The sequence below is a fragment of the Bison bison genome, unplaced genomic scaffold, assembly GCF_000754665.1.
Source record: "Bison bison bison isolate TAMUID 2011002044 unplaced genomic scaffold, Bison_UMD1.0 scf7180017864495, whole genome shotgun sequence".
NCBI lineage: Eukaryota > Metazoa > Chordata > Mammalia > Artiodactyla > Bovidae > Bison > Bison bison.
Genome location: NW_011495054.1, coordinates 5848340 through 5863651, shown reverse-complemented (window position 1 = coordinate 5863651; position 15312 = coordinate 5848340). Strand labels below are relative to the sequence as shown.

Below are 15312 nucleotides of genomic sequence, written 5' to 3'. Positions count from 1 at the left end.
AATATTCATTGGAAGGACTGATGCTGAAGCTGAAACTCCAATACTTTGGCCACCTCATGCGAAGAGTTGACTCATTGGAAAAGACCCTGATGCTGGGAAAGACTGAGGGCAGGAGAAGGGGATGACAGAGAATAAGATGGTTGGAAGGCATCACCAACTTAATGGACATGAGTTTGAGTAAACTCCGGGAGTTGGTGATGAACAGGGAGGCCTGGTGTGCTGCAGTTCATGGGGTCGCAAAGGGTCGGACACGACTGAGCTGAACTACAACCATAAGGAATGGCAAAGATAGTGTAGGTTTGTGATTCTAACCGAGGATAATTCCAAAATGAACTGGAAATTGAAGGACAACTTGATAGGAGATTCTGACCAGACAGAAAAGGGGACCCAAACGTAAAACCAAAATGGAAATGATGGAAATTACTGAAGAGAGCAGAAGGGAGGGTACAATGGTATATGAAAATGAAAAGGGGAAGATGTGTGGAATCTTAGAGTCAGAAATTAAAATGTCACATTACTTCTTAAAAAAGTCAAATAGCATCTATTTACAAATTCTTTTAAATAAGCTCCTTTTAGCTTTCTGCCAAGTAGCCCTGAGGTAAGGGCAAAGGAGCCTGAGACTGAGGTGAAGGCCAGTGATTAGCACTGGCTGTGATCCTGGGGAAACACCCTCATCTGTAAAATTGGGATTAAAAAGCTCTACTTCTTGCTGTGGCTAGGATTAAAGGATGCTTTGTAAGCAGTAAAGTGATGCACAAATGTTGTTATTAATGTGTTATAAAGCCTGCAAAGCAGATACAATTTTAGTACCCTTTATCTCCTTAGATTCAATAAACAGGACAGATTGAATGTTTGACAAAGATAATTTTCAGGAGGATGGGAAATAAATATGGTCTTTGCCTTTGTACTGCCAAATGTTTTGAATGTACAAGAACGCGTTTATGCATTTCTTCTCTGCCAGAGAAAGTCCAAAATATTATTTTAAAATGACCCAGTTTACTAGAAATTAACAAAGACAAAGAAAAATGTTCAGTGACACTCTGGGGATGCAGTCAAACTCAGAATGTAGGAAAACTATGAATTAAAAAGAGCTGGTTTCTTCAGTAAATGCAAATCGAAAAAAAAGACAGGGGGAAGAGTTACAACCTTTTGGGACATAACAACTAAACAGAGTATGCTGGACTTTAGCATCTGACTCTTATCAAGTATAAAAAGACATTTACGGGACAACTGGGGAAATCTGAACACTGGATACTGGATGATATTAAGAAATTGAAGTTTTTTCATGTGTGATATTTCTGGCGTGTGTTTTACAATAAAGAGTCTCTCTCTGGTAGAGATTTCTGTGAAAATGTTTATGGATGAGATGATATGTCTCGTGATCCACCTTAACATGGTCCAGAAGGGGAGGGGGGAGAAATGGACGGCTACAGATGAAACTACATTGGCCATGCTGTTCATCAGCGCTGAAACTGAGAGGTAGGTAGGTCGGAATTCGTCTTATGTTTTCTACTTTTGTGTATGCTTGAAAATGTCTATGATGAATAGTAAAACAAAAACAACAACAAAAATTATGTGTGTGTGTGTATATATAAAATGAGATTGGCCCACTCCAGTATTCTTGCCTGGAGCATTCCACGGACAGAGGAGCCTGGTGGGCTCCAGTCTATGGGGTTGAAAAGAGTCAAACACGACTGAAGCAACTGAGCACGCGTAACGCAACCGGAATGCTGAGATATAAGTGAAAACAACAACAAAAACCCATGGAGAGAGCATCATCTCACTGATTTTTTAAAAAGTCCACAAAAACTGTATTGCATATACGCCTGCATACACGTATGTAAAAAACCTGCACAAAATGCATGCCCGACTTTTAACAGTAGTGTCTGTGCGGGAAGATGGGATGGGGAGTGAGAAATTCCGAGGAGCAGGGAAACTCTTTGAGTTTTATATTCTTCTGTATGATTTAACACCTAAGACTGAGCACATTCTCGTGTTATTTATTAATACCTGCAGTTAAACAAGTCGTGCCCACTCACTTTGCGATGGCCTCGTCTCGGTCCCTGATGGCCTTCTGAAGCTGCTCCTTTGGTTCCTTGTCCTCAGATGTCACTCTGAGTCGGTCTCTCTCCTCCTTCAGGGCAGTCATCTCCACGCTCAGCAGTGTCACCTAGTGGGAGACAAAGGGGATGAACACGGCGCACCACTGCTGCCGGCCTGGGGTGTCTCCCTCCCGAGGGAGAAGAGAATAGGCCCAGGCGGGCTCAGGGCCTGTGCAGGGCAGACTGGTGACTTCCCGCTGCCCCCCCCCCGCTCCAGGAGGGAGGGACCACACGCGAAGCTGGAGCTCGGTGGACGGGGCGCTCACTCCTCTGCTGCAGCCGGGGCCTGGTCCCCCTGTGCACACCACGGCACCTCCTTCACCTGCAGGCACTCTCTGGGAGCTGCTGAGTGAAGGCCACGTGCGCACCAGGGCCCGGGAACACATTTAGGGGGATAGGGACTCGAGTTTTGTTTCCAGTCATCTTCCACTCGACATGGAACACTGCCCTGTGCCCCACACGGACCCTGGCTGGCCCCAGAGCCTGGGACCTGGTTCCCGTTTCTGTTACAGCACTAGAGGCAGCCTGGCTTTCCCATCCTCTTCCTTCAGCTCCCCAGGTCAAAGCCACAGGGAATTTAGGCAGAAAAACATTGTCATCTTTCACTTCAAGCCTCTTACCTTCTCTATGGTCCATGCCTCTGTGAATGGCATCAGAGTCCACTCACAGAGAGTCACCCTTCGGTGGTGAGGCGCCCCTCCTGGTGGCTCCCTCAGTGACCAGAGTTTACCCCACCCTCTGTACACAGCGACCTCTCACACACCTTGTGTTCTGCCGTGGCAAGAAGCATGTCCTATCCATATGTGTGTCTCAGAGCCTGACCAGAAACAATGCTTAATCCCCAAGTGCCTGTGCAGTGGACAGCTGTCATTTTGGGGCTTGTCAAGCACCCAGAATTCCTTCCCATCTGGGGCATTCCTAGTTGCATGGGCCTCGGCAGGAGGCAAAGCATGCCCACCCACTAAGGAAGCCAAAGGAAGAGACCTCCTTTCCTAGGTACCTGGGCCCCTACCTGGGGCTATAGCTCTAAGGGGTACAGCAAACCACTGGCCAGTGGGAGATTACTGCACGGACAGCAAATGGTTTTGTCACCCCACTTCCCATGGCTCCTTCCTGTTTTGGAGCTCAGTTCTCCAGCCTGCCTATTGATTCTGTGATGCTTCAGATTTAATTCCAGTATATTATTTTTCTGCTCAAGTTAAGCAGAGTGAGTTTCAGTTGTCTGCAACCAGAAACCCTGGCTGGTAGAGCTTTCAAAAAATATTTGTTGAATGAATGGAAGGTGGGGAACCCTCCTTCTCACAGTCGATAGAATCAGACTGGAGTCAGGACGCCTGACCCTGCCCTCTTATTAACTATTACACATGCCTTTGACATTTTTCCAAGGAAGGATCCATCCATGCAGATCTGTCTCTCCCACAAGGGGAAAGACATCACCTTTCTGCTCTTTGAGGCCTAGATCTGATCACCTTGACAGTGAAGCTGAGCAAACGCCCCAGGACTAAGGCTGAAGATCAAGCTTCTCTTGAGATACCTTTGGCTCTATAAGCTGAGACAACAGAGGTGCCAGCTCCTGGGGTAGCAGCCACTCAGGAGTAAATCAGAGGACGCACACCAGTCAAGAGGGATATGGGACAACTTGTTACTATATGCAGTGGACTCTGCACTCTCAGGTGTGTGGGAGGGAATGTCAGGGCCTGTGCTCTGTGCGTCCATGAAGGGGACAGCTCTGGTGATGAGCCTCAGGGTGCTGGGCATGCACCCGCAGAGGCCAGGGCATGCAGGTGCAGTGAGCTCTGAGGCAGACAAGGCATCAGGTGAGAAGCCCAGCCTCACCCTATTCTTAGCAGGTTCTGCAGCCTGATAAGCCAGAACTCAAGACCCAGAAAGCACCTAGCAGAGACAGCCAGCCCTCCTCAGACCAAATGAGCCCTGACATGGCCTCGAGCCAGCCAGGTGTTCTGCCAGCTGAGTCGGCAACAGATAAAACTACATGCTAGGCAGGAAATGCCAACGTGTCACAGTCTCCAGATAAAACTCCACAAGAACTTTTTGCTGTGGCCTGGAAAACCTGACCAAGGTAGAGACCGCCAGCTTAGGAGTGACAAAGGATTTACCCTCTCTGAGTTGCACATGAATTCGATAAAAAGCAGGAATAAAAGGAACTATCCCCTGCCATCAAGTTGTCATGAGGATCAAATGAAATAAATAACTTCAAGGGCCAAGCTCAGAGTATAAGCGCCACCCCTTCTCTCCCCTCCACGGAGGACCTTCCAGTTAACAGCTGGTTTATCTGCTGACTTAGGTTACAGCAACCCCTAAACCCACTCTTTCCCATTAAGGTGGGTGTCCTTGAAATTGAACAGCATCAAAGGAAACTTGAGGTCATACATCTGGGGCTGACAATCATTTGAGTGCCTGCTCTAGGTAAGGCACTGCATGCACTAGGCGCTTCAAGAGAAGACAGAGAGGTGTGCCTGACCTGGAGCCTATCCGTGCAGGCGGCCCTCTAAGGCCTCTAAGGGGAAGGTGAGAAGGGAGTGAGGGTAACCATGACAAAGCAGGGCCGGGGACTCCCTGAGCAAGGGAGGCAGGAGAGTTTCGAGGAGGAAGTGAAACCTGATCAGGAACTTGAAGGATGAGGAGGGCTGTGTGTGCAGGGGAGTCTTCCAGGGACAGAAAGACTGGGATAAAAGACCCAGCTGTGGGAACGCAAGGGCAGCCCGTGCCACGCCCATCTGGAACCTACGTTCAATTCTGCTAAAGCAGAGGCAGTGAAAAAGAAATAGGAGCAAAGGCTGGACGGTCGGACACAGCCAGACCGTGGGGCCATGAGGGTTTGAGAATATTGCAAGGGGTGTCCCACCTTCAAGTCGTGATTCAGAAGATCACTCCAGACCATCTGAAGGGTGAGTGGCTAGGGAAGTGATGACCAAAGGCAAGGTGTGAAAGAATGAAGTTCTGAGGGTGACAGTGGCTGGGAGGCTGGAGGAGACATAACGTGCTGAGATTTCAGAGGAGGGGGCACCCAGACCTCATCAGTGAGAGCCTCAGCTGCTCCTGGCTCACGTTCCCCTGAGTGTTCACGTCCCTGGAGTAACTGGCATGTGCTTCAGTCAAGCCTAAAGGAGCCAAATGATGGGGTGAGACTGTTTCTCTTACTCTGCCTCCCAGGACCTGGTGTACTGGCTTGGGAGAACTACTTGTCATGTTGCCCCACAGATCCTCCTGCCTCCGGGCAGCAGCTCCAGACCCCATGGCCAGCCCTCCCTGGGGAGCTGCAGGGATGGGGCAGAGGGGGCCGGGCACAGCCAGCACAAGGGCAGGAGCAAGTCTGCAGGTCTGGCTTTGGGGCTTTGTCTCAAACAGGTGATGATTAATTAGAACCTGGGCTCTCTTTTAGTTTAGATTCTGGGTAGGCTTCTGAGGGGTGGGGAAGTGTGGGCACTTCACCGTCAAGGTCCCACACACCTTTTACCTCTGGCCTCGTTTCCAGGACAGAAGAGAACACTCAGGCAGGAAAACAGTGGCAGTGGAGGAGTGGAGGTGGGACCATCTGCTGGGGAGGCTGGACCTCAGCCCCACGTCACCGGAGCTGGGCTCCGCAAAGGGTACGAAGCTGGTCTGACTCCCCTCATCTTACATCCACCTGAGCCTCTCAGGGTCTCAGGGCACAGGCACGAACTGAGCTAACTGCAGGAGGCACCCCTGCCCACCCTGAGGCTGCCATTTCCACAGCCCTGGCAACTCCCCCTGCGTCGCCCACTGCCCCGGGAGTCGGAGTCCCTCCTAAGGGACACTCCTGGATGACGCAACTTGGCTGAGAGGTCTGTGGCTTTGACTGAGCCTGTGGGTACTCATAAGCCCTGGCAGAGGCCCAACTCTGTATCTTATGTGGGACTGAATGTAACCATCTGCTTGATAGGTTTTTTTTTTTAAAGGGAATCCATAGGAATTGACCTAAATCAGTTGTCAGTTGAACTTTTAAGGAAAATTCTCTGGTAGAGATGACTTCCTAAATATTAATTGTTCCATAGTAGACTCTCAGCAACCTCTACCTTATGTTTCTGGGTCAAATAATGCCCTCTCGGGCTTCTAGAAGCAACAAAGCGGCTTTTATTAATCCAAATAACTTTAAGGCCCACTTTCTTTTGCATTTTATTCTACCCGTTTGGAAGGTATGATCCCTCCTGCCACCAACCCTTCTGGCTAAACGACCACCAGAGGGTCTTAGGTTTTAGGCACAAGAGTATTTTTGGCTGTCCAAACCTACTCCCCAGGGCTTGGTCAGGAACAAGATACAGCTTTCAGTAGCATCCTTCTGCCCTTCTTATCTGGTCACTCACAAAAAGAAGAGAGCAGTGATGACTTGTCTCCCAGTATCTTCCAAGAGAATAATACCAGGAAGTCTAATGGGTACAACCCGAAGGCAGAAGTTTATTTCTGTAAGTTCCATTACATTTAAGAAATACCGAATGAAGTGAAAGCCCGGCTTAAATTCCATCTTTCAGCAACCTCTTCCTGTAGCAGGAAGGGAGGACTAGCTTTGGACAAGGAAAGAAGGGGGCAGGGTTTAAAGGGGTACCTGTCTGGTGTGCCCTGCAAATGGGACAGAACCTCCATACAGGACTTCAGTCAAAAGGAAGAGCTTTTATTTATCTCCTAGGTAGATTTTAGAAGCTCCTTTTTGGGTGGGGCCGCTCCTAAGCCCTTTAAAACTTTTCAGATGAGAATACAGATGTCCTTCTCTGGTGTTCTCGAGAGATGAGATCACGATCAAACAGGAAGGGAACAGCAAAAGCAGCAGTAAGTGCCTCGAAAGCTGAAATACGGCTGGCAGAGGTGACAGCACTCACAAAGAGCTCAGGCCCTCAAGGGATCAACTGTCCCCTGGTTTGCAAACTTCCTGCACAGAAGCTGCTGGACAAACTTCTAAATGTGTCTTGGGAGCTGTGGCACTCTTAACTATCAGAGTCCACATGGTTATTCAGGCTCTGTAGAGGGCTGGGAGTCCTGAAGGAAATGGAGAGCTGTTCTTAGTTGTGGCGGGATCTTTTTAGTTGTGGCATAAGGGATCTAGTTCCCTGACCAGGGAGCAAACCTAGGCCCCTTGCGTTGGTGCATAGTCTTAGCAACTGGACCACCAGGGAAGTCCCTTGGCTATTCTCATTCCTAACGATTTCACTGTGGTCTAAACCTGAGGACTGACTTCTCTTGAAGACACCCAGCTCATCTCAGCTTCAGGTCACTACCCCTGAGGGTCCGACCATCAGAGGAGAGCCCTTCTCAGAGAGACATGGAGAGGGGGACTCACAGGGGTCCCAAGGAGCAGGAGCCCATGAACATCCTGCACTGGGCTGAGGACGGGGGTGCTCACCTGACTGTGCAGCCGCTGCAGCTCTTCCAGGCTTTGCCTCAGTTTACCCCTCTCTCCCTCCATGAGTTCCCTCAGGGCTCTCGAATCCTCACTGGTCTGCCTTATCTGTTCTTCTAAGGAGTCATCGTCAATTCTCCGGGCGCTCTGACAGCAGAGTCAGCCGGCCAAGCAGAAAGGTGGTGAGAGTGGAGGGGAGTGGGGAGATGGTTAATGGGAGAGATGAAGAGGGGAGGGGAGCAGGGAGACGGTTAAGTTTGGGGAAGAGCAAGGTGGCGGGATGGGAGAAAAAAAGAGAAGCAGAACGAAGAAACAGAATGTTAGAGAAGAGAGGCTGTCTTGCTCAGTTTCGACGTGCAGACAATAACTAGAAGTTTGTTTCAGGCTTTGGAGAAGGGAAACCGCACACGCCAAGAGCACACCCCTCCACCAGCTCGCTCTCCCACGCTGGCCCAGCCTCCGCACTACAGCGCGTCCCACGAACCACCTTGGCAGGACAGCCACCTTTTCATCTAGCTTCACCTAATACGGGGAGAGAGACGCAACCATCCTGCAGGAGGAGGAACCTGATGAGAAACAACAGCCCTCGAGCTGTGGGTGTAAATGGAGGGGGAGTCTGGCAGGAATCTGACACGAAGCTGGAAGAAAGGCCTGTCTGCCCATGGGAACGTTCCTCTTCTGCACCAGAGGAGCCATGTCTGGAATTCTAAAAGGCCCGGCTGTTGATCGTCTCCACTTTCCGTGCTCACGTCTAGCCTTTGAGCAGAAGCTTCAGATCTTTTAAGTTTGCCTATTCACGATTACCTCCACCACCAGGACCAGTGGACAACAGAAGAGCAACTTGCAGTTTTTACCAGGATCCAAATTTCTACATTCACAGCCTCCCAGGAAAGTGCTCACACTCAAGGCCCCGAGGCCTCATCCTCACCCTGAGCCTGCAGGGAGGGACTCTGGGGGCTGATCAGTCCCTGTGCCTGCTCCCCTGTGGGAAGTGAGCTCCGACAAGGGCTCAGAAGGCATTCTTGCAGACTTTATTAGGTTCCGGGTTCCAGGGCTAACCTCACCCTCTGGACTCGGTTTCAGCCTCCAGGCCCTGCGGAGCCCGGAGCACTCAGTGCGGCCTCTTACCGTGGGCTCCATGCCATCCACGATGCTCTGGATCAGTCTCTTGAGCTCGTTCAGGGCAGTGCGCAAGCTGCCGGCTGGCACGTCCTTGGCCGATGACGTCTCTGAAGACTCATCCATTGAGGAGTCCGTGGAGACGGCCGAGTCAGCGCTGTCGCTTCCGCGCAGGTGCGAGCAGAGATAACGGACCTGGCAGTAGGCCTCCCAGAGCTGCAGTCTCAGCTGCGGCAAAGAGTTACCCCGGTTAGGGCTCCAGAGCGGAGAAGGCGATGGCACCCCTCTCCAGTCCTCTTGCCTGGAGAATCCCAGGGATGGGGGAGCCTGGTGGGCTGCAGTCCATGGGGTCGCTAAGAGTCGGACACAACTGAGCGACTTTACTTTCACTTTTCGCTTTCATGCATTGGAGAAGGCGATGGCACCCCACTCCAGTGTTCTTGCCTGGAGAATCCCAGGGATGGGGGAGCCTGGTGGGCTGCCGTCTATGGGGTCGCTAAGAGTCGGACACAACTGAGCGACTTTACTTTCACTTTTCGCTTTCATGCATTGGAGAAGGCGATGGCACCCCACTCCAGTGTTCTTGCCTGGAGAATCCCAGGGACGGGGGAGCCTGGTGGGCTGCCGTCTATGGGGTCGCACAGAGTTGGACACGACTGAAGTGACTTAGCAGCAGCAGCAGGGGCTCCAGGGAGATGGCCAGCACCGTCTGTCTCTAGCACACAAGTCCAAGAGTCTAGTTCCAGGAAAGGTTTTTTTTTAAATTACTTGTCCCAAGAAACATGTACTTATTCTGGGCCCCGTACAACTTCGTGTGCTTAGTTGCTCAGTTGTGTCCGACTCTTTGCGACCTTATGGACTGTAGCTGGCCAGGCCCCTCTGTCCATGGGATTCTCCAGGCAAGAACACTGGACTGGGTTGTCATTTCCTTCTCCCACACAACTGTACAGACTCCCGGTTCTTATATCCTCTGCCCTCAGGTCCCTCCCAGTTGCACATAAAGTAATTCTTGATATAGTCAGTTACTTTTGGAGGAAGTCCCCATATAATTAGGGGAATGAGTGGTCACGGGTAATACGAAAAGAAGCCGATCAGGTGGATCACGAATGTTCCAGAACCCTGTCAATACCAGAGTTCTGAGGCTGATTAGTCAACAAGCATTTCCTAAGAGGCCGCCTCAGGACATCTCCAGCCAGCAGGCCGAGGGGCTTGCACACGTGCAGACCACGGCACCCCAGGCGTGGGGTGAGCGGGAGGGCCGGGGGCACGTCAGCACCTGCTCTCTCTCCTGCTCCAGCTCCTCGGCCTCCATGCTCTGCTCTATCTCGGACAGCAGGGACGCACTGGTGGCGGCAGAGCTCTGCAGGCTCCTCTCCTCGGTCAGCTCCTCCACCTTCACCTGCAGCTGCCGGTAGGAGAGCCGCACCTCCTGCAGCTCCAGCTGGCTCTGGTGCAGCTTTCGGGGAGACAGCAAAGGAGGGTGAGGGGGCCAAGCCCCAGCTGACAAACCCACCCCGAACCTGACCATGCTTCCGGAACCTGCCACCAATTTACAGGAAAACACGGAGTGGAGATGGCACTCAGGGTATGCGGTTGGTAAAATCCAGATGTGGGAAACTACAGGACAAACAGTCCAGCTTCTTCAGTAGATAAATTTCAAAAAGAAAAAAACAAAAGGGGAGCCTACAGATTAAAAGAGACTTAAAAGACATATGACCCGACTGCCACATGCAGGCACATTTTAATTTGTATCTTGCCTCAAAAGAAAAATATGGAAAACAATTATGATATTATTAAGATAACTGAAAACTTGAATGCTGACTAGATAGCTGATGACATTAAAGAAATATGGCTAAATTTTACTTCAAAATAATATGAGAGGGGAGCAAGTGGATGTCATGAAGATAGGGTGGGGCTGGCCAGGGATGGATGGTGTGTAGATCTGGACAGCGGGGTACATGGCATGTCATTGTACTATTCTGAGTTTGTCTGAAATTCTCCAGAATAAAAAGTTGCACACACAAACCTACAGGTAGACAAAATAAGGCACCATTAGACTCTCACCAGAATGGCTAAGAAAAATAATAGTAACAGAATAATAATATCAGGTTTTTATGACAATGTAAAATAACCAGGATTCTCACTGCTGGTCGGAATGGAAGATGACGTGCACCTCTGGAAAACTGTTCGGCAAGTTTCTAGCGAGTGAAATACACACGTGTCTTTTGATGCAGGTGTTCCACTCTTAGGTGCAGACCCAGTAATAAATGACTGAAATGTACATGAAAGACAACCAGGGCGTTCACAGCAGCGTTATCCACAAAAGCCACTCACAGGAACAATCTGAATACCAATAAAAACAGAATGGGTATGCTCACATCCTGCAATACTGTACAGCACGCCACAAGAGCACGAAGAGCACACTGCTTCTCATGCCACAATGGGGGTGAGCTTTTCAGACACTGATGTTCAGCAAAAGCCAGACACAAAACAATTTATAATGTATGATTCTCTTTATAAAAGGTTCCAAAACTTGAGATAAAAGAGATAAAAGTTAGAAGAGAGGTTTGCTTTTGAGGAAGAAACAGTGTGCTGACTGGGAGGGTGCAGGAGGAAGATTTATGGGTGCTAACGATGGGTTGTCTTGACCTGGATGGTGGTTACACAGGTACCGATAAAAGCTTCAGTGGGCTATACACCTAAGTCCTGTATGCTTTACTATATGCATGTTGTACTTTGCTGAAAACGTGAAGGGGAAAAGGGTTGTATACCAAGAGTTCCCAAACTCACGAGAGAGGCAGTCTCACCTTACTCACTGATTACAGGTGAAGCCCTTAGCGGGGGACAGATTTTAGGAGCACGCGTGTGATAGATTTCCACAGCACACACGGCTCAGAGGAGGAGAGCGACACCCGTGTAGAGAGGGGACGGCAACGCAGGCATCACGACTCATAGGCCAGGGCTCCTTCCCTGTCTTTCGCTGCCACTGCCTCACCCCTCTCTGCATTCTCTGTGGCCCCTTCCCTGTGGAGTCCAAACAGGGCATTTGCCACCTGATGAGGTTATTACTGTTGAATGTAAAGGGAGACTCCACCATGGCTGCTAAACACCACACTCTTACTGGTACACTCCATCCCTGCACTTACTTTCACCACAACAGCCCCGAACTGCAGAATCAGTCTGTTGGCTAGCTGCTGTGCACTGTCCGCACGCTACGTACAGGAGCAGTGTTTCCTACCTCTGTAACGTGAGGGCTGCTCACCTCCCATCCCCCGACTGAAAATACACTTTGGGAGGTGGAGGTGGGGAGAAGAACTTCCTGGGATTTAAATTTAGTTAATCCTTTAATAAAATAGCATCTTCGGTCACCCCTGTTCATTAAAAAGACGGAACGCCATACTCTCTTTTCCAGACTATCATTGACGTAGGTCTGTGGCTCCTGCAGAGATACAGAGCCCAGGGGCAGCAGGCAGCAACTCGAAGCTCTGTGGTTCTCATGAATGGACCAAGCTGCCTTGCAGAGCCTTCAGCTATCCCTCTGGGTGCCCTGGGAGCCTCTCCTCTGCTGGTCAGTATCAGAGAACATTTGGCTAATGGCACCAGTGGTCTGGGTGTGCCTTAACTAGGAAGGATTTGAGCCTGGCTGCTCACAGAATGACAAAGGACTTGGCAAGCCTGCCCTGCATGGTTCCAGTGGGTCAGCAATACCTGCTGGTCCAGTGGGAACTCCTCCAGCTCTGGTTTTGAGGAAACTCAGAAAGAAGAAATTAGGTTGATTTTTTTTTAAGATATGCCTAGGAAGCCTTTGGCACAATTACAAACGGCATATTAAATTGACAAAATGCTTTGCAATTATTTTCTAGACAACTTCCATATACATCTCAGCAGGGGAAGTTCAGCACTGACAAGTACGAGTTCTTAGGCACTGGACATTAGTTCAATTACTCACGCACACTCAGAGGTGCTTAATTACTTGTAACAGCAAGAGAACAAACACCAGGACAGGTCTGCCCTCTCTGGTCAATAACTGATCCATAAATAAATGCAGAAAAACTAAACCAACGAAGAGTCTATTAAATACAAGAACCTTTTAACATATGAAACATCACCCTTTATAGGACAAAGATGAAACTAAATGTAATTTATATGTCTGACCAAGGAAGACACCAAATGCCTTGTGTTTGAAGAGTTTGCGAAGTTCGAGCTTACAACACTAATGCCCTTAAAGTGGGCAGAGGTCGGGGCACTCTCTCCGTCTTACGCTGAGGGAACTGAGATGGCTGATATTAAGTGATGTGCCTAACGGCACATACCCAGAGTCAGCGAGGTCTAGACTCCAGGTCATTTGCTTCCTGGGTCCCCACAGGGAGCAGGGCCTGCCTTCTCTGCTGATGACAGCCACCCACTCCTTGGGACGAGGCCCCTGCACACATCTGTAAGACGCTCACTGTTATGAAACAGAGCAGTTAAGTGGTCCTCTTGAGGGACAAATCCTTTACTGGGTATTAAGAGTTTAGCAAAATGCCTACTTTTTCAATTTCCTGGGCCCTCAATAGGCATTTTTATCCCTCTCAGACTGAAAAAAAAAAAAAAAAATCAGAGCTGGATTTGTTCAGTGTTTTAAAAACCTGTTTCTGACAGTAGAACCCCAATTACAGAGTGAGCCAGATCAAAGGGGGCTACTCTGCTTGCGGCAGCCTGTTGCCCTGCCCGCTCAGCCATCCTCTCATCCTGTGTCTGAGGAAAAGGATTAAAACCGGGGGGATCAGAAACATTCCAAGGCCACTAGCTCTACAGTCTACAAGTCTGATTCAGGACCGTTCACCTACGCCCTGAACGAGCTGAGATTTCTATTTCTGTACAGGCCATTTCAGCAACAGAACTAATTAGCAACACCTTAAAGAGTTTTATATGACTAGAGGAGGAAAAAAATTACAAATAGTTGGGAAAGAAGAGATTTCAGTCATAAACGCAGCTTTTCCCAATGCAGAGGTCCCAAGGTGGGACCTCTCTGACCTGATGCAAGCGTTGCACTCCCATTCTTGAAGAAGCCCAATCAGGAGGCAGCGCATGTGCAGGGGGCGAGGATGTGAACGAGGTGCGACTGGGGACTCTGGCTGCCGAGAACATACAGCCCACGTGCCAGCCAAGTACTACACAGTCCACACTGGTCCTGGCTCTTCCTCACCCCCAGGTCTCCCATTCTTGATCTGAAATAAGGACTTCTCATTTGTGAATTCATGTTGAACAAAAGTTTTTTGTTTGTTTTTTTTTTAGGCAGGGCCATTTCCCCATTTTTCTTTTTCCTTCTCCTCTCCATACTCTACCTCGGCAACCCTCAGGAGAGCACCTGATGGGGTAATAAACGCTGGTGAGACACTGACTTGGAGAGGCACATGATACACAGGAAGTCATCACTGAGAACCAAGTAAAGCAGGCAGGAGGGCCCCCTTCTGGATTCTACCCAGGACTTACTACACTATTTAGGACAGAGAGCTCACCTTTCTTAGCCTCAGTTTTAGAACATCTGCAAAAATACTCTGTTCTGTGCAGAGCAACCGACAAATGTCCATGGCTGTTATCACCGTAAACTTTAAAATAAGAGCAAACTCCTTTCCATTTTGAAAACTGATGTGAGGCTTTAGCCAGCATCATTTTCTGTTCCACACTTACTGAGGCCCCGCTTTACACAAAGTTCTGAGCTGAAGGTATAAAACACAGAAAAAATGTTAATTTGCCCTTAAAGAGGCTAATCACTCAGAGGGCTGTTTAACTGATGGTATCACATGACCTTAGCCTAAGATGTCTCCTCATCCCACGACCCAGGGTCTTCCTCAACAGCTGACTGCTGAGCCCAGGGGCCTTCTGCAATCTGGTCTTTGGGCAGGGACCCACCTGGCACAGGACTATCCCTGGCTGGCCACCTGCACGCGAACTGCACTGCTGCAATCGGCTCTGCTCCCTGGCACACTCAGAGGACACCCCAGGGAAGCAGGGCCCGGAGCCCCAGGCCCAGTGCTCCTAGGTCATTGAGGCGAAGCATTCTTGGCAGCAGATGCTGCACTGTTTCTGGGGAGGCTGAGTGTTTAAGGGGTCGTTTCCTGTCAAGTGTGAGCTTTGGGATTCAGCTGAGGCCTGGTGGCAGTTCCCAAATAAGGACAAATATAGCCATGAAACAATTTCTTTTAGCAAGGAAAAAAAAGAGGCTAATGAGGCTCATAGAGGGGTAGGCCTGTGCCTTCGCTAGCAACTGGCAGAATCAGGATATGTCCCGCTGTGCTCAGTGGGCAGCTTCTGGGCTTCTGCTCGGGGCCAGCCCACTGAAGGCAGGGGCCTGGGGAAGCAGCAGCAGAGAGCACCGTGAGTCCAAGACACAGCCACGGGCTCCCTCTGAAGTCCCCCCCAGATTCCACAAACCCCAGGAGGCAGAACAGCACTGCAGGTGCTCCAGTCACGCTAATAGCCCGGAAAGAACTCCATGAAACTGCTCCTGGGGCCAGTGGCTCAGAACAAACTGGAAGGATGACCTGCTGGAGCAATGCACTGGTTCTTGGCAGAGAAAGAGCAGCCAGTTAGCCACACCTGAGGAGACCCATATCCGGCCTGAGAAGAGGCCTCAGCGTCGCCCACTGCCCATGCACTAGCCCCTCCTCGGGGCCGGGCGGCCGAGCGCGCCTGGCCCTGAGCCCGCCCTCCGTGCCCGCACCTGGAGGTCCT

At 50.1% G+C, this 15312-nt stretch overlaps 1 protein-coding gene across 1 annotated transcript in view; it reads right to left on the bottom strand.

Moving 5' to 3' along the window:
• Positions 1-15312, bottom strand: part of CCDC64 (coiled-coil domain containing 64) — an 82893-nt gene that overhangs the window by 11611 nt on the left and 55970 nt on the right. Inside the window, exons 5-8 of the mRNA XM_010828835.1 lie at positions 15178-15310; positions 9872-10235; positions 8605-8823; positions 2040-2170 (exon numbers count right to left, since the gene is read on the bottom strand). Of these exons, the coding sequence (XP_010827137.1) occupies positions 2040-2170; positions 8605-8823; positions 9872-10235; positions 15178-15310 (847 nt within the window). The remainder of the gene's footprint in view (positions 1-2039; positions 2171-8604; positions 8824-9871; positions 10236-15177; positions 15311-15312) is intronic.